The following is a 21,231-nucleotide window of genomic DNA, read 5'->3' on the forward strand; positions in this document are numbered from 1 at the left end:
CAAAAAAAAAATGTCATGCAAATTAGAAGTTTAGCTGGGATAGCACCAGAACTTCTCAGAGGTCACAGTGTATCTGGTCAGTTGCCTCAGGTCCTCTGCTCTGGAGTGGCCTCGCTCATCTGGGAATTATCTCTGAGGGACAGAAAATTGAAGACCTTCAAGCTACTCGTAGTTAGCTCAGGAGTCACAAAAAATAGAACATCCCCCTCCTTCTGGAAGGACACTCTAGGACTACATGTCACAATTGTGTGACTCCTTTTCTCCTCCATGATTTGTCCTTATAATCTGGGCAGCCAGGTGGCAGAGTGGATAGAGCATTAGACTTGGAACCAGGAAGACTCATCTTTCGAGTTCAAATCTGGCCTCAGACACTTACTAACTGTTTGACCCTGGGCAAGTCATATAACCCTGTTAGCCTCAGTTTCCTCATCTGTAAAATGAGCTGGAGAAGGAAACTGCAGTTACTGTTGGCTTATAGCCGGTACTCTCCTCAACTTCTTGTTCTGATCGTCTCCACATAGAACCACCCCTCAATGACTGTTAAATAATAATAATACTAACTGACATCTACATAATGTTTAAGCATTTGCAAAGCACTTCGTATACATTTGAGCTCCACAACTCTATAAAATGGATCCTATAAGAATTATCCCTATTTGAAAAGCTATATAATTAAATTTAAATTTAATTAAAATTAAATTAAATTTTAAAAAGCTACAAGTTACATAATACTCATAATACTCATATTTATATAGCACCTTAAGGTTTACAAGACACTTCATGAATATTTGAGCTCTACAACTCTGAAAAATAGATGCAATAAAAGTTAGTATACCTATTTCCCATGATGAAAAGCTACACAGTTTATCATCAGCATTGTCACAACAACAACGTTCATATTGTGCTTTACATTTTGTATCTCATTTGATCCTTAAAATTACTCTGTCAGGTAGGTGATATTATACTTCCCATCTTACAGATGGGGAAACTGAGCCTGAAAGAGGCTAAGTAATTTGCCTGAGATCGTATAACAAATGTCTGAGGTGGGATTTGAATTCAGGTCTTCCTGACTCCAAGTCTAGTGCTCTGTCCTCTGTAACATTCAGTTGCCTCCAAGGTTAAGGGACTTGCCCATGATCATGTAGCTAATGCATGTTGGGGCTAACTCCATGTCCAATAGTTCAGTTGATCACGTTTAGGGTTTTCTTGACAAAGGTACTGGAGAGGTCTGCCATTTCCTTCTCCAGTGCAAACGGTTTTAAGTGATTTGCCCAAGATCACACAACTAATAAGTGTCTGAGACTGGATTTGAACTCTGGAAGATGTGTCTTCCTGACTTCAGCTCCGGCATTCTACCCACTGCACCACTGAACTGCCCCAAGTTCAACATACTGTCCACTAAACTATTTGACTACCTCTGTGCATTGCTTTGGACAACCTATTCTAAGTATTTCTCATTCAATAGGCATTTGTTAAGGATCATATGTTTGTACAAATTCTGTTCAGGGGATTTTTAAAAAAAGTGGGATGTACACTCTCTCTCTTTGAGAAATTTACAATCTAATTGGGGAATTAAGATGTTCAAGAAGCAGTTAAAGGATATTGAAATAATTATAGATCATAAAATACAGATTCTATACAAATTCTATGGAATAAACAAGAATGTGAGGAGTAGGAGGTTATTCATGGAACATTCTGTGGAACTGATGAATCTTGAAGTGTGATATCCATGGAGTGACAGAGAGGAAGGATAACCGATGAGCATCCCATATACTGCAATGGTATCTATGCAGTATCAAGGGAGGCCATTGGCACATCAGGTGGACCCCTGTGATAGATTTGTTTTGTGACAGATTTCCAGAGAGTGAGCAGACACACGGGATGAGTTTTAATATGCATTGCTGGAGGGAGTACTTTTATTGACTCACTGCAATATTTGAGAAAAATATACTTAGTTAGAACCCTATCCTCATTATATCCTCTAGCTTAATGTTAAGTCCCCACAGGGTGGCTGTTACTCTGGGTTCTAGGGATAACACTGTGGGTTTGTACTTCTAGCACTAAAGCTCATGACCCACCACCAATGGGCTGCCCTGTAACAATCAGCCATTAAACTCAATTTGGTATTACCAAAAGCATTTACTCAACTGACATTGCAAGAACAGTAGTTATAAAATCTATCTTTCACAAACCAAGGCTGTATTCTTCTACAAGTACAAGAAGAATTAGCTCAAACTAGATTATAATGTTGGGGAGGCACTCATGGGATGCAGCTAATTCACATCACCTTATACTGCTACTCCTCCAAGTGCTTTGCTGAGTTCTTACATAGCTCCCCTTGAATAGAAACTCTCTGTTGGATGGAGTTCTCAGGATGGTCCTACACAGGACCTAGGTTCTCGAGTTTGCTCCTCTCCATATCTTCACTCTCTTTCTGTGGCCAGGTGTCATGCTGCTTAAAGCTGCTTCCTTCTTTAGGTGACTGTTTCCTTGTATCTTTGTCTGGAGTGTGTCCCACTGGATGCAATGTCTCCTAGTGGTCCATTAGCCCCTTTCAAAACTATGAGGCAAATGACTGGGGAGAGGAGACAGAAATTCCTTCCTTCTCATTCCCTATCCCCTGCAGGAATTATCTCCACAGGCTAGCAGTTTTTCAAAACCTCTCAGACTTGAACTGCTAAATTTGTCCAGGTCTTAGCTATTTAAAACCCCCAGAGGTGTGGCTAATATATTTGTTCAGCCAATTGAATTATCCTCTTCTTGACTCATTTGCAGAGGTATTCCCACCTTATAAAGGGACCACAGAATAGGCACATATTATACAGTTAGTTTAACATCTCATTAACACCTTGTGATAACTTTCTGGACCTTTTATGGCTATAGCATCTGAGGAGGAGGGAGAGGAATCACATTATGTTCTCCCCCTTCTTTTAACACTTATAATGATGACAATGACGATGACGATGATGATGAGGATGAGGATGAGGATGGTGATGATAGTGAAACTGTCTAGTTGTGTAAAAGTACTTTCACAAATATTAAAAAGTACTTTCCCATATTTTATTTAGTCTTTAAAAATACTTTCACATGTATTATTTCATTTAGTCTACACAACAGCCTTAACAGATAAATATAGCAGATTTTTCTGTCCCCTTTCATAGACGAGGCAGCGACTTGAACAAGGCCTCACAAACTTGGTGGAAGAGCCTGTTGTAGCTCTTGTGTCTTCATTTTAGACTTTCACTTTAGTTCAGAAGTTTATTAATGAGGCAGAGGCCTTTAATAATTCAGGAAATGTAGAGTGATCATATTAATGTCATCTGTTGTCATACTTTACATGACCTGACGTATACTCTTATAGGATAATAGATTTAGAGTGAGTGAAAAGGGACCCCAGAAGCCATTTAGTAAGAGATGAAGAAATTTTACAGATGAAGAAATTAAGGTCCAGAGAAATTTAATGGCTCTACTTATGCTTTTTCTGGTTCATTGACAGAGCCCAGTAGATGACTTGAGATTTTTAGAACCTTTAGTCTGCTTGTTGCTTTGGTCTACAATCAAGTATTCTCTTACTTAGGACTAATTTTTCTCATTGGCCAGTCTAGGCCAGGCCATCATTACTTCACATTCTGGTATCTTTCACAACCAAGGGTGTGTTCTTCTACAAGTCCAAGAAGAATTAGCTCAAACTAGATTGTAGTGTTGGGGAGGCACACATGGGGTACAGATAATTCACAATGCCTTGTACTGCTGTGCCTGCAAGTGCTTTGCCGAGTTCTTTTCACTTTTCACACTTCACCATAGTTTTACTTCCCTGGTTAAGTGCTGACCAGCAGGACTTGAATACCTTGATGAATCTGACCTCATGGATGTGGGTACTCTAAAAATGCAAATTGATACCTATCCTTGCATTTCCATCCTGGGTCACTCTTGTCCACATCTCCCCATGAATCTTCCTCAGATCTGCCTAAATACTTTCTCTAGAACTCTTGACATAGCATGCATATAAATGGTCAGTATTGGTTGCTGTCCACTAATTGCCCCGTGTGGAGGCATGAGGGGCCAACCTATTCTGCTCACACACCTCTCTGTTTGCATAGTTTACAGCATTTTGACCCAACTCTTCATGAGTAACCTTGTAGCCTACTCACACATATCTTGTGCCTCTCCACTGCCCTTTAGGGGATTTTCAACATTAATGCTTCAGAAACTGTGTGTGTGTATGTGTATACAGACATGTGTATGTATGTATATATATATATACATATATATATATATACATATATATAATATGTATATATGTTTGTATGATTGCTGGTAATATTCTGAGCATGGCCACAAAATGATGAACTTCTTCAGCCATGGTAACACCGATCAAATAATATGGATAGTAATTGTCCAGCCTTCTTCCCATTCGTTCAAATTACAAAATTCCTGTTTCAAATTCCTTGCCCACCTTTTTTTGAAGAAGCGAACCTAGATTTTATTTTTTAATTAACAGAAATAAAACTCTCTCTATCCTACCCCTATCCCATTGGAAAAAAGAAATGCAAATATCTTGTAACAAATATAAATATAATATGTATAATTACCTACATATAATAAACTATTATGGCTTTAAACTGCACAGAGACTTTTGGGATACCCTACACTTAATCAGGTAAAATAAATTCCTTCATTGGTCATTTTCTTTTCTTTTTCTTTTTTAAATTTTTTTAAAAATTTTATTTATTTATTTATTTTTAGTTTTCATCATTTAGACTCCATAGTTCTTTCTCTGGATGTGGATAGCATTTTCCATCATGAGTCTTTTGGAATTGTCTTACATCATTGTATTGCTGAGAAGTGCTAAGCCTGTCAAAACTGGTCATTGTACAGTGTTGCTGTTACCATGTACAATGTTCTCCTGGTTCTTCTTACTTCACTCAGTGTCAGTTCATATAATCTTTCCAGGTTTTTCTGATTCGTTGGTCATTTTCAAAAAATAAGTTTCATTCTGTGCCCTGAATCCACCACCTGTCTGTCAGCAGGTGGATAGCATATTTTATCATTGGTCCTTGACATCATATGGTGTTATTATAGCTTATCCCACTTTCTCAAATGTGATAATATGATGAGATCTTATTTTTCCCGTTCTTTATGCCCATTCTCCAAGTTGCATTCTTATTCATTATGTCTTTTAAGAGAAGCAACATAATGTACTAAAGAGAGTGCTGGACTTGGAGACAACAACAGTAGAACTGACATAGTGCCAGCCACCATGCTGACACTTACCAGGTTCAAGGAACTATATGTCAACACAGACGACAAATTAGAACTCAGAACCAAAAACAAAAAAACATTTCTTTAGAGTGTGTTTAAGTTCATAGGAGGTAACGAAATTATGAAAGTCTGTTGGTCCACTGGGTTAAGTTGTAACCAGTGTGAGCCAACTAATTAGTTGAGGGACCTACTGAAATCAAGTATTTTCTTTCTTTAGTATCACAAATAACCACCTCTGAGTGTATATAAGTGATTGGTTCTATGTCATTATGGAGGGCTTAATGCCAGATCACATTGAGGTAATATGTAATTATTAAATGCCTACTATGTGCCAAGAACTGGGCTAAACTTTGGGAATACAAAGGAAGGCAGAGAAATAGTTTCTGGGTACTTAATATAGTTTAAAGGTAATTAAGGAGTACACCATTTAACAGAGACAGACAACATGCAAACAACTTTATATACAAACAAAATAGATATATACAGGATAACTTGGAGATCATCTCAGAGGAAAGCACTAATATTAAGGGAGAAGAGCCTTTGAAAATGCTTTTAACCAAAGTTGGCAAGGGAGAGAGCCAATTAGCAGCTTGGGGACTGGAAGTGGGAAAGGAAGGTTTTGTTAAAAGCCAAATTGTGACCTCCAGCCCATACACATGAACCAGCAAGAAGTCCTCAGGTGTGCCTAGAGCTCTAAGCTGAATTCTCTTTTTTCCTTTGTTTTTAAGTCTTATTTTATTTTTATTTTTAGTTTCGAATTTCCCTTCCTCCACCCTGCTTCTTTACCCATTGAGAAGGCAAGAAATTCAATACCCATTATATATATGAAGTCATGCGAAACTTATTTCTGCATTAGTTCAGGCTGTTTTAAATAGTATCAAATGAGAAATAGTATTCATACTTTGTTTTCTATTTAACATATTTCTTCTCTCCATCTGTGGTAACTACCACTGATGTTTTCTCAAAAATCAGAGACAGAAGCAAATACATGGAACTGAGGGTGTGGAAATGAGGAAAACTTTCATAGTTTGATACTTTCCTGATAGAATTTTAGGTGCTTTGGGGAGTCGCAGAAGCTGTTTTAATTTCCACTAAGATTAGTAGAGAAAGGAGACAGAGAGAATGAATGAATGAAAGAGAAAGAGAAAAAGAGGGAAAGAGTGAGAAAGAGAGAGAGACAGAGAGAGAGACAGAGACAGAGACAGAGAGACAGAGAGAGACAGAGAGGGAGAGAGCGAGCGCCAACTTGTAGTTATTCTAGAGGGATTATTTGGTTTTTATTCTTAAGTTGGAAAGATTACTTTTTGCCAACTTGCTAGTCATAATTCCTTGGGGAGTCCAGGCAGTGACTAACTTTGTTGTTCATTCCAGCAACATTTATTGCCTTTTTTGTTGTATTTCCCAGATTCTAGTGTAGCACAGGGTCAGGCTGCATAAAGCCACCAAGCTCTTCTCCACCACCTGCAAGTGCTGTCCTTTTTCAGCGTCCCAAGCACTATTTTAAAAATCCTCACATTGCACCAAGCTTAGAAGTACAGATGTTCCTTGTTTATTTCACTGAAGCCTTCATGCACTGGTGTGTCGTAAATATTGTTAAAAGATCACGTCATGGGGCAGTTGGGTGGTGCAGTGATCCCTGGTGCTGGAGTCAGGAGGACTTGAGTTCAAATGTGCCCTCAGAAACTTGTTAGCTGTGTGACCCTGGGCAAGTCATTTAACCTTGACTGCCTTCAAAAAAAAATCATGTCAAAACCTTTGATGTGGCTTTAGTGACTCACAATTAATTGTGAATTTAGTTCCTGGGGTATAGATAAGAGTACTTACGTTATTTTTCTTTTGTTAACATATTTTCATTTATTTCATTAAATATTTCCCAATTACATGCAAAAAGTTAACTTTTTAAAAGATTTTGAGTTCTAAATTCTCTCCCTCCTTCCTGCCCTTCTCCCACTCCTTGCTTGAGAAGGCAAGCAATATATTGATTATATATGTAAAGACATGCAAAGCATGTTCCCATAATAGCCATGTTGCAAAAGAAAACACACATGCACACACACAAAGACAAGAAAAATAAAATTTTTTAAAAAGTACACTTCAATCTAAGAGCACTTACTTTAATAGCAAATAAGGGTTCTGACTAGAACTCAGGGTCAGACATAAATGAGCACCTGATTAGCAGTATAAATCTCCCTGCTTTTTAAATACCTTTTTAAATAAAATATACCTTTATTTTTAAATTAAAAAATACCTTTTTTAAAAAAAGCAATCATGCTGCAAACATTTCTGATTAGCTGCAATGTGTTCATCCTACTTTCCAACATTATGGTCACAGTGAATCTAACTTGGTAAGCCTCATTGACCCTTATTTTCAGTTCTTATTTACCTGTTTCCTGATTTACCTTCAAATCTTGAACTCGAGTCTTTTTTAAAAAAAATTTAACTTTATTTTTAATGTAATTTATTATTTATATATTTTTATTTTATTTATTTTAATTCACTTTATTTTTTTAAAATTTATTTTGATATTTTTTTAAATTTTGAATTTCAAATTCTCTCTCTCATCCCTCCTCTCCCCGTTGAGAAAACAAGCAATATATTATCAATTATACATATGAAGTGATGCAAAATTTATTTCCATATTAGCCATGTTGCAAAAAAAAAAAAAGCAAGGAAAGTAAGCTGAACAAAGTATGCTTCAACCTGCACTTGGAGGTCATCAGTTCTCTTTGGACATGGACAACGCTTTTCATCATGGGTCCTTTGAAATTGTTTTGAATCATCATATTGATCAGAGTAGTCTTTCCTAGTTGATCACCATTACAATATTACTCTTATTTGTACAATGTTCTCCTGATTCTACTCCCTTCCCTTGACCCTTGAGTCTTTACAAACTTGTACAACTGGATAACGGTGATAGAAAACTGATGCTGAGGCAGAATCTGAAAGACGATCACTGCTGAGAAGTGGATGATAATAGTCAAATAGCACAGTGCTGGACCTGAGTTCCAGCACCCAGCATTTGCTAGCTGTGTGAGACTGGCCAGGCAAGTCAGCCTTAGTCTGACTCAGTCTTCTCATCTGTTAAATAGGGATAGTAGTAGCACCTACTTCACAGGGTTGTTATAAGGCTCCACTGAGATTTTATTTGTGAACACCTTGGCATGTAATAGGGGCTTAATAAATGTGTGTTCTCTTTGTCTTCCTTTTCCCCTCCCCTTTTTGGAACTATATTTTATATTCCAATTATTTCTGTTCAATTTTCCTTATATGTTGAGGGAAAAGTGAGCGTGGACTAAAGAGAGGGCAATAGAAAGGAGGATTCCAAGGACAGGAGTGAAACTGAGGAGCAGAAGAAGGGAAAAATGGTGAAAACACTGAATTTGGAGACAGAGGAGCTGGGTTTAAATCCTACCTTTGTCACCCCAGTGACCTTCTGGCTCCTTCTTCCTAGGCTTCCTCACCTATAAAAGGAGTAAGGTGGACTATGTAGCCTCAGAGTACCTCTCTTGATCCTAAGTCCTGTGGGGGGAAGCCTAGACAATGCGAAAACAATAACATCCAGGATTATTTTTCCTAGTGTAGTCAGAGATGGTCTAGTGTAATGGAGTGTGGGACATAGAGTCAGGAAGACTGAGTTTGGATCCTATGCCAGATGTATACTGGGAAAATCACCTAACCTCTCTGGATCTCAGTTTTCTCATCTGTAAAATGGCAAGGTTAGAAGTAGTACAGCCTAGCGATTGAACTACATACTGATGAACTCAGAGTCAGGAAGATCTGGGTTCAGATCCCAACTCAAGGCAAGCATGAAACTACCTTGGGCAGGTCACTTACCCAATCTGACCTTCAGTTCCTTCTCTGCAAAATGACAGTGTTGGATTTGACTTACCCGCACAAGGTTCCTTCCCAACTCTAAATCCAGGACCCTGCAATCATTTAGAGCCAATTCATCTAGAACTATTTAAAAACATCTTTCAGCAAAGAGAGAGCCAGCAGTAAGAAGACAGAACCAAATAAACATTAACTGAATTTGTTTTGTTGAGTTGAGACAGAAGATCTTTGGGTTCGTTAGCCCGCCTGTGATCTGACAGTTATCACATTACTGCTCCCTATAATTAAAGAGAAATCATTGTCTCTGGGTTACCTTGGCAAAAATTAATTAGAGTAAGCTAGCAAAACTCAGGAGGTGACCTCTTGTCATGATCTTAATCTTGGGCCAGAGAGTCCTGGGACAGAGGGAGGCAGGGAGCCTTTGATGCAATTGTGAAAAAAACAGCTCTGATTGGGAGGATTGTGTCAAAAATGTAATAATCACAGCCTTTTGGGAGGATTGTCTTTGAGCCAACCCATGTTTGCATTTCCATATGCACTAGGCTTCCAGACTGCTCCAGAAGCTTTAATCATTTACAGATCATTTTTCCAGCTCCACAGCTGCTCCCCACATTATCCATTTTCTTCAAGGAACTCTTTTGCTTTTGTCTGGTGTCTTTCTGGCTCTGTTTAGGAGGAACTCTCCAGACTTGTTTTCTGAGGGGAGGGGAGAAAGTACTGGCTACTTTCATGTTGGGAGGAATTGGTCGGTATGCTGCAAGTTCTTCTGAGAGGCTTAGGAAGGTGAGCCCAGCAAACTTCTTGACTTTCTGTTTGGCCAAGAGATGCCCTTGGTAACATCCAAGCCTCGGAACTCCTATTCCCACAGTGTGGCTTTTTCTTCTTTCTAGCCATGTGGAAATGTCAAAGTTAAGATCAGAGGATCTCTGTCTCGCTTTGCAACCTACTATCAGGATGAAATCCATGCTACGATATTGTTTTACAGAAATTGTAAATATCATCTTCAACCCAAACCCAAAGTTTCTTCTAAAAAGTTTGCTGCCTCTCTGGCCATGTGGATCTTTCTTCCTACATTTTTTTTTTCGAGATAGCTTCTGACTGAAGTGCTTTCCTTATTATGTATGTAGAAAAACATTTTTGTTCATAAGATTAAAGGGCAACAGTTGGAAGAATCTCCCTGAATTTCCATCTGCTTGCTTGTTTTTCCTTTGTAATATGAATAAAGGGCGGGGCCATTTGGTTCTAGGAGAAAAAAACACAGGATGATATGTTGGGGTAAGTTTGCTCTCTGTACATCCAGGCAACCTGGCGTTGTTCCTGTGGGACAGTGTGGAGGAGGCTAGATTAACTATTCAAGTTAAAAAAGAAGGGGGAGGTGGCTTAAAAATCAAAGCCTAGCATGGACAGAACTCAAGTGGCCACAACTGGAGGAGACTGGTCTTTCTTCAGAGCTTGAGAACAAAGAGTCTTGATGGCTTCAATTGCAGAAGACAGCTTAACTATCGTGATTTAATATTATTATTTGCTTAATAGGGAGAATGTGATTTTTTAAAGAAATCTAAACTTGTATTTTTTTTATTAGAAAAAATCCTCTTCCTTCACTCTAAGGCACATGATATCACAGAAAGTTTGACTCTAGGGGATTCTGAGGAAACTGAGTCATTTATTTATAGTCATTTATTTAATGCACCCAGCCAGTACATTTTATAAAACAAAACCAACTTTGTTTAAGTGGTGAGAGAAAACATTAGCATACTAGAGGAAGCAGAAGGGACTCTTTTATTGCCAGAGCTAACCATCTGCCATTAGGAAGGTAAAGTGAAAACGCACCCAAATGACTAAAAGCTGAGTTTCTGTTTGACATGAAATCTATTAAAAGCCAAATGCTGCAATGCATTATTAATGAGGAATTGTGTAAGAGAAATGGCATAAGGGATGTCACCAGAGAAATGTGTGATCTGAAAAGAAGATGGGCTAGTCATGAAGCAAGACTGGAAACTAAGAAATAGAACCGTTCATCACGTACTCCTTGGTATCCAGACAGTGACAAAAGATCTAAACAAAGGTCTCCAGTACATTGGGTGGACCACCTATGGAAAATTTATAGGAAGAAAGGAAGAAAACCAGCATTTATTAAGTGACTACTATGTGCCAAGCACATAGTTGCATGCTGAGGACTTAGTACATCCGTATTTCTTTCCTTCCTTCTTTCTAGTCATTGGGCTAAGCATATTACAAATATTATCTCATTTCATCCTCAAAACAACCCTAAGAGGTAGATTCTATTATTATTTCCATTTTACAGTTGAAGAAACTGAGGCAAATAGTGGTTAAATGACTTGCCCAGAGTCAGTAAACATATGAGACCACCTTTAAACTCAGATCTTCCTGATGCCAAATCCAGCTCCCTATCTACCAGGAAACTTTTCATTCCCTAGAATGGAAAGGCATAATTGCCATTATATTTTTAGACTTGGATATTTGCAAAACCTCTATCAAAGTCTTACTTTAATACCTTATCATAGTATGGAGATGACCCTGACTTCCTAGAGGGTAGTTAGTGCTAGTAGTTACAACTAGGTGGAAAATGTTAGTGTGGGTCTAGCAGATGATGAACTGTCATCCAATGACCAGCCTTACTTACTTTAGAGAGGATTATCCTCATAGGGTTTGCTACTAGGGTAATGGACATTTTTGATTGCAGAAAACTCATGAAACCATCAAGAGGTCATGGAGGGGATTTGCTGGGTGTTGATGAAAGAAGTACTGTCATCAGTGAAATGTTGAGTCTATCAAATAATTATCTGTAGAACCCCATAAGGCATAGAAAAGATAATTATTAGTGACTTTAATCACTTTGTAACCATAATACAAGTAACAAAAATCAAGGAAGAGTGATGCAAATGGAACCTGACTGTGTTCAAATACAAATAATTTATCTTCATATACACTCTAATTTTAAAATTTTATTAAATAGTTTTTAATGGGCCAGGCATTTTGCAAAATGCTATGAATACAAAAACAAAAATGAAACATTCCCTGTCCTCAAGAAACTTATAGTCTACTGGAGGAATACAGTACAGGGTCTCAAGATTATAAATCTCAAGCTGGAAAGGACCTCATAGACCATCTAGTTAAACCTCATCGCTGTACAAATGACCAAAATGAAGTCCAACATGCCAGAATCTGGGTTTGAACTCAGGACTTCTGATTCCTGAGTTAGTGTTCTTTCCTCTCCACTATGGAAAATAACTACCAGTCATCAGCAATTTCTGTACCCTTGTGTGAAGAAGGTAGATGCTGAATTCCAACTTTCATTGACAAATACAATGGAAACATAGAGAATATGACCTATCCAAGATCATGCATAGAGACAAAAGTGATAAAGAAAAGATGAAAGGATTAGGATCATTGCTTCTAGGGAAGAGAAGAGTAGTGGATAATTTAAATGCTCCAGATCTATGGAGCTATGATCATAATTATGTAATGAGATCAAAAAGGGAGTAACAGTTGCCATCAGTGTTTATTTTGGCCCCTTAGTCAGCACTCAAAGACCCATGAGAATGCAATAGAGTTTGAGAAATTATTTAGTTCATCCTTCAACTTTCAGACAAAATCACAGTCAAATTACCCTAGGCAGATGAGAATCAGTCCTATTTTTAAAGATGTCTAGTGAAAAAGAGCTTATGGTTTCTTTTACAATAGTTCTCATTGTTTGAAATTCTTTCATGTATCTGACCTGACTACCTTAATTTTACAGTTGAAGGCTCTTTCTTCCCAATTTGTTCTCTGTACATCTATAAACTATCTTTATTGAACACTATCTTTATTGCAGGATGGCTAGGTGGCACAGTGGATAGAATGCCAGATCTGAGGCCAGAAAGAATCATCTTGCTGAGTTTAAATCTGGCTTCAGATACTTAGCTGTGTGACCCTGGGCAGGTCACTTAACCCTATCTGCTTCAGTTTCCTCATCTGTGAAATGAGCTGGAGAAGAAAATGGCAAACCACTTCAATATCTTTGCCAAGAAAACCCCACATGGGGTCACAAAGAGTCAGACATGACTGAAAGCAACTAGCTGACAACGACAAAAACAACAAATCTTCATTGCAGTAGTTTTTCATGTATTTGAAACCCGTTATTAAATTGTGTTTTTGCCTTTCTTTGTATCCCAGTATTTAGTGGAATGCATAGTAACCACTTAAAAAACATTTGTTGACTGACTTACTAAATTCTTGCCAGTGAAATAGTGGTAGAGGATGAAATTTATTTCTACATAGATTTCTACATAGATAGTTATGTATAGGCACCTGTGACTTCTAATTTTAAAAAAACTACATGCAACAGAAGTAATAACAGACCAAATTTAATTTGATGTATAATTACTGCAGTGTGTAGCCCCATCATAATTATCCCTGGCCTTTGTTTTTCTCTTCATTCTAGAACAAATAAAGTTAGAGTGATTTTTGAAATATGTTAATATTTATGGATGTTAGAAAGCTAAAGATATAGCATCAGTTTTATTCCCATTGGTGGGAAGTTACCAGGTTTCTCCCCTTATATTCCATTGAATCTTAAAGGGTTTTGGCTACATAATATTTCTGGGGCACAGAGTAGTTGCTTCCAACATACTTAATGCCTCCTTACTTTGCCACATTGAAATGCTGAAATAAGTATTTTACAGAGCTAGGCAAAGCCTTTAACATTTAGAAACAGCAATAAATGGGATGGTGGCTTCAGTTTTATTGACTTGACCATTGACAGTATAAGGGAAGGCCTACCAAGTAGTGATGGGTAATAGAAGTGTGAATGACCAAATCAAGCAAATACATATATGTATGCATGCATATGTATATATGTATATATAGTAGGTATATAAATACATATATATATAAATAATTTCCCATAACAGCACAGCTACTATTAATAACATCCTCATTTTTATAGACATTGCGTGTGATGTTGTCAGAAAAATTGTAGTTCATAGCTAAGGTGAGCTTTGACCCAGTTACTAAATCAATTTAGCATTTTTGTTTAATCATTTTATAGATGTATTTACACAGACATATTGGCAGTACTCCCATAAAAGTCTGTCTCTGACAGTATCTCTGGAGTTGTTAGTTTGTAGGGAGGTATGGTTGCTCTCTCTAAGGTCAACCTCAAAAACGTAGGAAGTATGATGTAACAACAATTCAATTGCTAAATTCTCTTTCCTTTTCTATATGTCTACAGATAAAGTTAAGCCATGTAATTCATGAATATTCTAGGCATTCAAATGCAAAAATGTTCCCTGAGAAGAAATCAATCTTTCCTGGATGTGATGTAGAAACAAAACTTCTGATTGCTATTTTGTTGAGAGAGGTTTCATGGAGAACTGTCCTGTTCACAGAAAGTTGGGGTACTTGAGAATGTTATATATTTTAAAAGGTGATTGAGTGATGGGTTACATTTCCTTACTGTTGAGCTAATCTGGTAACACTTCTCTAACCTTAGCCATTTTAACACTAAATAAAAGTATTTTTCTTAAAAGTTATTAAAATAAATGGAAAACTATAAAAAACTCAAAAAAAAGAAAGATTCTCCATAGATAAAGGATGCAAAAGTGAGTCAATTATGTTTGGATAATGTTTTTAAAAAATGTATAGGCAAGAAACAGGGATCATCGGGAAGAAGGGGGAAGGGAGAAGAAGAATGGGGGAAATTATCTCATATAAGAGGTATGCATGGCAGAACTTTTATAGTGAAGGATAAAAATAGAAGGGATGTGCAACACTTAAACCTCACTGTCATCTAAATTGGTTCAAAAAGGGAAGACTGTATATACACACTCAATTGAGTACAGAAATCTATCTTACCCAATAGGAAAGTAAGAGAGGAAGGATATAAAAGAAAGGGGGAAGTGGCAAAGGGGAGGGCAGATAAAGGAAGTCATTGGTCACAAGCAAAACAGACTTTAAAGGAGAGATGGGGCAAAAAAGAGAAAAGAATAAGCAGAAGAAAAATAGAATGGAGGGAAATGCATAGTTAGTAATTGTAACTGTGAGTGTGAATGGGATGAATTCACCCATAAAATGGAAATTGATACCAGAATGGTTTAGAAACCAGAATCCAATAATATGTTGTTTATAAGAAACACACTTGAAACAAAGAGACAGACACGGAGTTGAAATAAGGAGCTGGAACAGAATCTATTATGCTTCAGTTTAAGTTAAAAAAAAGGCAGGTGGAGCAATCATGCTCTAAGACAAAGCAAAAGCCAAAAGAGACTTAATTAAGGGAGATAAGCAGGGAAACTACATTTTGCTAAATATCAACACTAAACATACATGTGCCAGAATGCATAACATCCAAATTCTTAAAGGAAACATTAAATGAATTATAGGATGAAACTGATAGTAAAACTTTACTACTAGGGGACCTCAACTTTCCCCTCTCAGAGCTAGATAAATATAATGACAAAATAAATTTTAAAAAAAGTTTAAAATCATGAATAATATGTTAGAAAATTATATATGATAGACCTCTCAAGAAAACTGAATGGGAATAGAAGACAATATACCTTTTTTTCAGCTGTACAGGGCACCTTTTTGAAAGTTGCCCATGTGTTAGGGCATAAAAACCTCAGAAACAAATGCAGAAAAGAAGAAATACTAAATGTACCTTTTCCAGACATGATGCAATGAAAATTTCATTTAACAAAGGGCCATGGTGGCATACATTAAAAATTAATTGGAAACTAAGTAGTTTGATCCTAAAGAATGAGTGAGTCAAAAAATAAACCATACAGATGATCAGTGATTTCACTAAAGAGAATGACAACAATGAGGCAACATGCCAAAATTTGTGGGATAAAGTCAAAGTAGTACTTAAGGGAAAATTTATATCTCTAAATGCTTGCATCAATAAAAGAGAAAAAGAGCAGATGGATGAATTAGACATGCAACAAAAATAAAACTAAAAAAAGAACAAATTGAAAGTTCCCAACTAAACATCAAAATGAACATCCTGAAAAACAAAGAAGAGATTAATAAAATTGAAAGTTAGAAAAAAATCACTGAACTAATAAATAAAATGAAGAGCTGTTATTATAGGAAAAATGAAATGGTTAAACAATTTGATTTTTTTTTTTAAAAAAAGAAAGAAGAAACCCAAATTACTAGTATCAAAAATAAAAGGAGTGAATGCATCACCAGTGAAGATGAAAGCAATGCAATTACTAGGAGTTATTTTTCCCAATTACATGCAAGTAAAACTGACTATCTAAATTAAATAGTCGAGAAAGAATAGGAAAAAATGGAACTTTTCTTAAAATTATAAGCAGCATCTATCTAAAACCAAATAGCAAGAATTATCTGTAAAGGAGATAAACCTGAAACCTTCCCAGAAAGAACAAGGGTGAAGCAAGGATATCCATTATCTCCACTATTATACAATAATGCATTAAAAATGCTAGCTACAGCAATAAGACAAAAATGAAGTTGAAAAATAGACAATGAGGAAACAAATGAGAGGGAGTGTGTCATATGGTCAGACCTGCACTTGCTTTGGAAGCTAAGGAGATAATGGATTGAAGTGGGAAGAGACCTGAGGTAGGGAGACTGATTAGAACTGTAGATTTTATTAAAGTATTTTGCAAAGTAGCTCATTCTAGTTTTGTGGGTAAGATGGTGAGATGAGGACTAATTGACAACACAATTAGATGAATTAAAGACTGGTTGAATCACTATAATCAATGAATTGTTAATAGTTCATTGTCAACTTGAACCAACCTGTTACTATCAGTATTAACTTGAGCAAATTCTTCACCTTCTCTGGGCCTCCATTTCCTCATTTCTAAAAATAAGATTGGAAGAGATGATTCACTCCAGATTCTTTCAATTCTTAAAGGTCTATTTTTCTGTGGTTCTACAGGCAGTTAACAAATATGGACCCATGGGAGCTATGTGCAGGACTGATTACACTCTGCTGTGGGTCTCTTCTTCTAGCACCCCATGGTGTCTTCTTCCTTTTGGGAGCAGCAAGAAGCTGTTCCACTAATTGTTGAAGATAAATCTTATTTCTATTTCCCAGTGTTGAAAAGCTGTGAGAACATTTTAGAGTAAGTCTTGATTAAAGTTTAACATTTTGACTGTAAGCTTTCCTATGTTGTGTTTGTCTCTGCAATGTTATTGTCATTGAAAGGTCAGTATGAAGTCTTCCAGGATCCTAGAATCCCAGAATTGGAAGGATCCTAAGAGATCATCCAATCCAACCTCTCTACAGCGTCCACAGCAAAAGGTGATCCAGCTTTTACTTGAAGTCTTTTAGTGAAGGGGATCCTGTTACCTGCTATGTTTTAATCTGTTTCCTAGTAACTTACAGCACTCTTGGTTCTGCTGTCTAGAACCAAAGAGCATAATAAGATCCCTTTTCTACATGTCCATTCTTCAGATATTTGGAAACAGCTGTCATGTTCCTTTCAAGTCTTCTCTTCTCTGGTTGCTTCAACTGATTCTCATTATTTGTGTTTGCAACATGGGAATTTTGCTCTCAAGAGTATCTTGAGATAATTTGTGAAAGAAAAGTAAAACTTAGACCCAGTTGAATTGAGCCTGGTGTGTAGATGAAATTGAGGGTAATGTTCCATGAAAGCCTTAAGTTTATATTAAAGTATTGTTAAAATGTACAGAAAACTATGATTCGTGAAGTATGACTCTAGCTTAATTCAATAAAAACTTTTACTTTTTGAGGAGTCTAGTGCAATAACGTTTATTTACACATGGGTGTTTTTAATGATCTTGAAGAAAATATTCTTCCTTCAGTCTGTTGAAGGACTTCTGTATTTTCGTTTTTCTTCTACTTGAGTCTAATGATATAACTGGACTATTTTATGCTTTCTCTAGGGCAGCCACAGATCACAATGTTGACAATACAACAGAGATCCTCAGAGAGTGGCTAAAGAACGTGCAGAAATTATATCACTATGTGGAATGGAGGCCTATGGATGACCCTCAGTGAGTATCAGAGTGAAATCACTGACTCTTCCCCATTCTATACTGATGTCTTTTCTCTCAAAATACATTATAAGCTCCAATGGGCATTTATTTTGTATTTTTCTTAGTATAAAGATCATTATTTTGCTGGTATAGTACCATGAATGAAGATACTAACATTTTTTTGGAAAACCTACTCATTATTGTTTGACATCCCCAATGCCAGCCCAATTCTAGATTAAGGAAGATTGATTTTAGCATTATAGTGATTTCCAAACAAGAGATTAGAGATCATTACATGATATAAAATGAATAATTTTGATTACAGTAAACTAAAAGATTTTTGCACAAAGAAAACCAATACATCCAAGATTAAAAGAAAAGCAGAAAACTTGAGTGGGAGGGAATTTTACAGCAAGTTTCCTCTGATAAAGGCCCCATTTCTCAAACATATAGGGAACTGAGTAAAATTTATAAGAATACAAGTCATTCCCCAATTGGTTAATGGGTTAACAATATGAATAGGCAGTTTTTAGATGAAGGAATTAAAGCTATTATAACATATTCCAATATAATGGGAATTTCTATGTGATGAAGAAAAAAGACATTCAAGATCCAGTATAAAGATCACATATCAAGCAAAATTTAAGAACAAAATTCTGATAGAGAAAAATTCAAATAAAATAGAGAAATGTGGGTGCTTCCATGGAGCTCATGTTATGTAATAGTATTTCTATGGCATTTTATGGAACTGAAAGATTTTCTGTACTTCTTTCAAGTACCATTTAAGTAATTTACTTTCCAGATCAAATTAAACATCAGATTAGAAGAAAGGAAAAGATGAGAAGGTTTGGGATGCAACTACAACAGCTGCAACCCAACTTCTTTAAACAATCCGTTGATTCAAAAAAGGAAATTGTGGGGTAAGGAAGAAGGGGAGGTAAAAGTTACTTTTGCAGCAATGAAATGAAAAGCATGGTGGCTAAGGGTTTTAGCATACAATGTCGTTTGCAAAAAAAAAAAAAATGTTGATGAGGAGGAAGAAGAGGGTAGATGATTAACATAAGTATCCCCTATCAAGATCCTATTGGCAAGAAATACAGCTAATCCAGGTCATCCAGAGTGTATTTGTAGATAAATCAGAAGAACAAAGATATTAAATTGGATAGATCCGATGGAATTTTTCAAGTGACTTCTCATTGGTGACAAGAGTGGATAGTGGAACATTTGGACTTTACCATTTCAGCATCCATTTGAGCCTCACACCAACCCTGTGAGGAAGGCACTTCAGGTATTATTATCTGCATTTAGAAAATAAGAAAATCCCAATTCCCAGAGAGGGTAAATGGCTTGCCTATGGTTATGTAGCTAAGAGGTGGGATTGCAACAAAGGCTTTCCTGATGGCAAATCCAGTACTCTATCCTCAAAGCCATGCCTCTTCTATTGGTTGTTTAGGCTGGATATATAGTGTACCCAAAGACTTCATTTCATGTTCATCCAGAAATATCATTTTTCAGGTCATCTCATTTTGTGGTACTCATGAATAAATGAGGAAAAAGAGCATTGTGTAGATGATTGCAGGATATATAGCAACCTCCATGGCAGAAGTAGAGAAATTCGATGAAAGAATTCAGTATGATCCTTGGAACTATGTCTCCATCAGCTTATGCCATAGTGCTATCTGACTTCAGAGCAATTAGAGTGAAAAATATGTTGGGGAATATGGATCATGACTCCACTGATGAAACATTAGCTCTGTTTTTGTTTGTTTTTCAGTCTGCTGCTGAAGAGCAGACCTGAAGTCTGCTCTGAAGAGGTCTTTTTTACTTTAAGAATTTGAGTGAGTAGGAGGTAGGATTAACTAGGAGTTAATTTGTGTTCTATAGGTCAGAAAAAGAGAGAACTATAGTGGCAGCCATGACACAAGAATTTTCATTGGTGACCAATTTAGGACAGTGGGGTCCATTGAGGCAGTATTTCCCATTTCAGCAAATATCCCCTCAAACTGAGCATCTGTGGAGTAATTTAAAAGCTGTAAGTTTGTGTTTGCTATGAGAACTGACAGAGCTCAAAGACACAGATGTGGGCAGCTATTGGAACCAAAGAGGAACAAATTCTACTTGCTCTGTTCATAGTCTCACTTCAAGAGTTTCTGCGGAGACACTTGTTCAGAAACTCGGGAATAGGAATAGGGTTTGTCTCCTCTGGGAATCTCTACATCCAGATGTTTGGGGTTTACTTGAGGTGATTGTTCCCTAGCTTTTCCTTCACTTCTTTCATTAAAATAAAGGAGAAAGTAGATGAGTGTTTTGAGCAGCTGCCCCACAAGTTGAAATAAAGCAGGAATGCAATCATCCTTCCCTTCTGTCTTAGGTCTTATCCTGATGAAATTGGACCAAAGCACTGGCCAAGCTCCCGGTTTACCCATGTGATGAAACTGCGGCAGGCTGCCCTTCGAACTGCGAGGGAAAAATGGTCAGACTACATCCTGGTAAAAGCAGATGTTTTGATTTCTTGAGCATATCCAAAGCAATTGCCTAACGTTGTGTGCGATGAAATCAAAATGGGTCTTTTGTGTTCAGCCTCATAGGTTCTCAGGCTCATAGGTTTAGAAATGGAAAAGACGGTAGGTCATAGATGATATAACCCCTCATTTTTTAGGTAAAGAAACTGAGCTTAAGTGATTTGCCTAGGGTCACACAAGCGAGTAAGTGTCTGCAGCTGGATTTGAACTCAGGTCTTTCTGACTTCAGGCCCAGCACTCCATTCACTAGACCACCATACTGTAGTGCCTGATCCGATGATCATCAGAACTCTGGAATCAAAGTTGGTCATGGCATTCCTCTGAGTTCTAATGCTTTTCATTATATTACATTATATTCATGATATTATAATATAATATATATATTTCATTATATTACATTATATTATCAGTGTGTGTATTGTTCTCCTGGTTCTGCCTTATGCTGCAACAGTTCAAAAGTCTCTGAATTCTTCTAATTCATCATTTCCTTTATGGTGCAAGAATAACTCTCATTTTATTCAGCCACTTCTTAATTAATGAACAACTAATTTACCTCCTGCTTCTTACTAAAACAAAAAGTACTAGCATGCATATTTTAGAAATCTTTGGCCTCCTTATGGTTAATGGCCAACAGTGGTAT

At 36.8% G+C, this 21,231-nt stretch overlaps 1 protein-coding gene across 1 annotated transcript in view; it reads left to right on the forward strand.

Moving 5' to 3' along the window:
* COLGALT2 (collagen beta(1-O)galactosyltransferase 2) overlaps nt 1-21,231 on the forward strand; it is a 138,639-nt gene that overhangs the window by 62,367 nt on the left and 55,041 nt on the right. Inside the window, exons 3-4 of the mRNA XM_072648410.1 lie at nt 17,977-18,087; nt 20,441-20,558. Coding sequence (XP_072504511.1) covers nt 17,977-18,087; nt 20,441-20,558 — 229 coding nt within the window. The remainder of the gene's footprint in view (nt 1-17,976; nt 18,088-20,440; nt 20,559-21,231) is intronic.

The sequence above is a fragment of the Notamacropus eugenii genome, chromosome 2 (genome assembly GCF_028372415.1).
Source record: "Notamacropus eugenii isolate mMacEug1 chromosome 2, mMacEug1.pri_v2, whole genome shotgun sequence".
NCBI lineage: Eukaryota > Metazoa > Chordata > Mammalia > Diprotodontia > Macropodidae > Notamacropus > Notamacropus eugenii.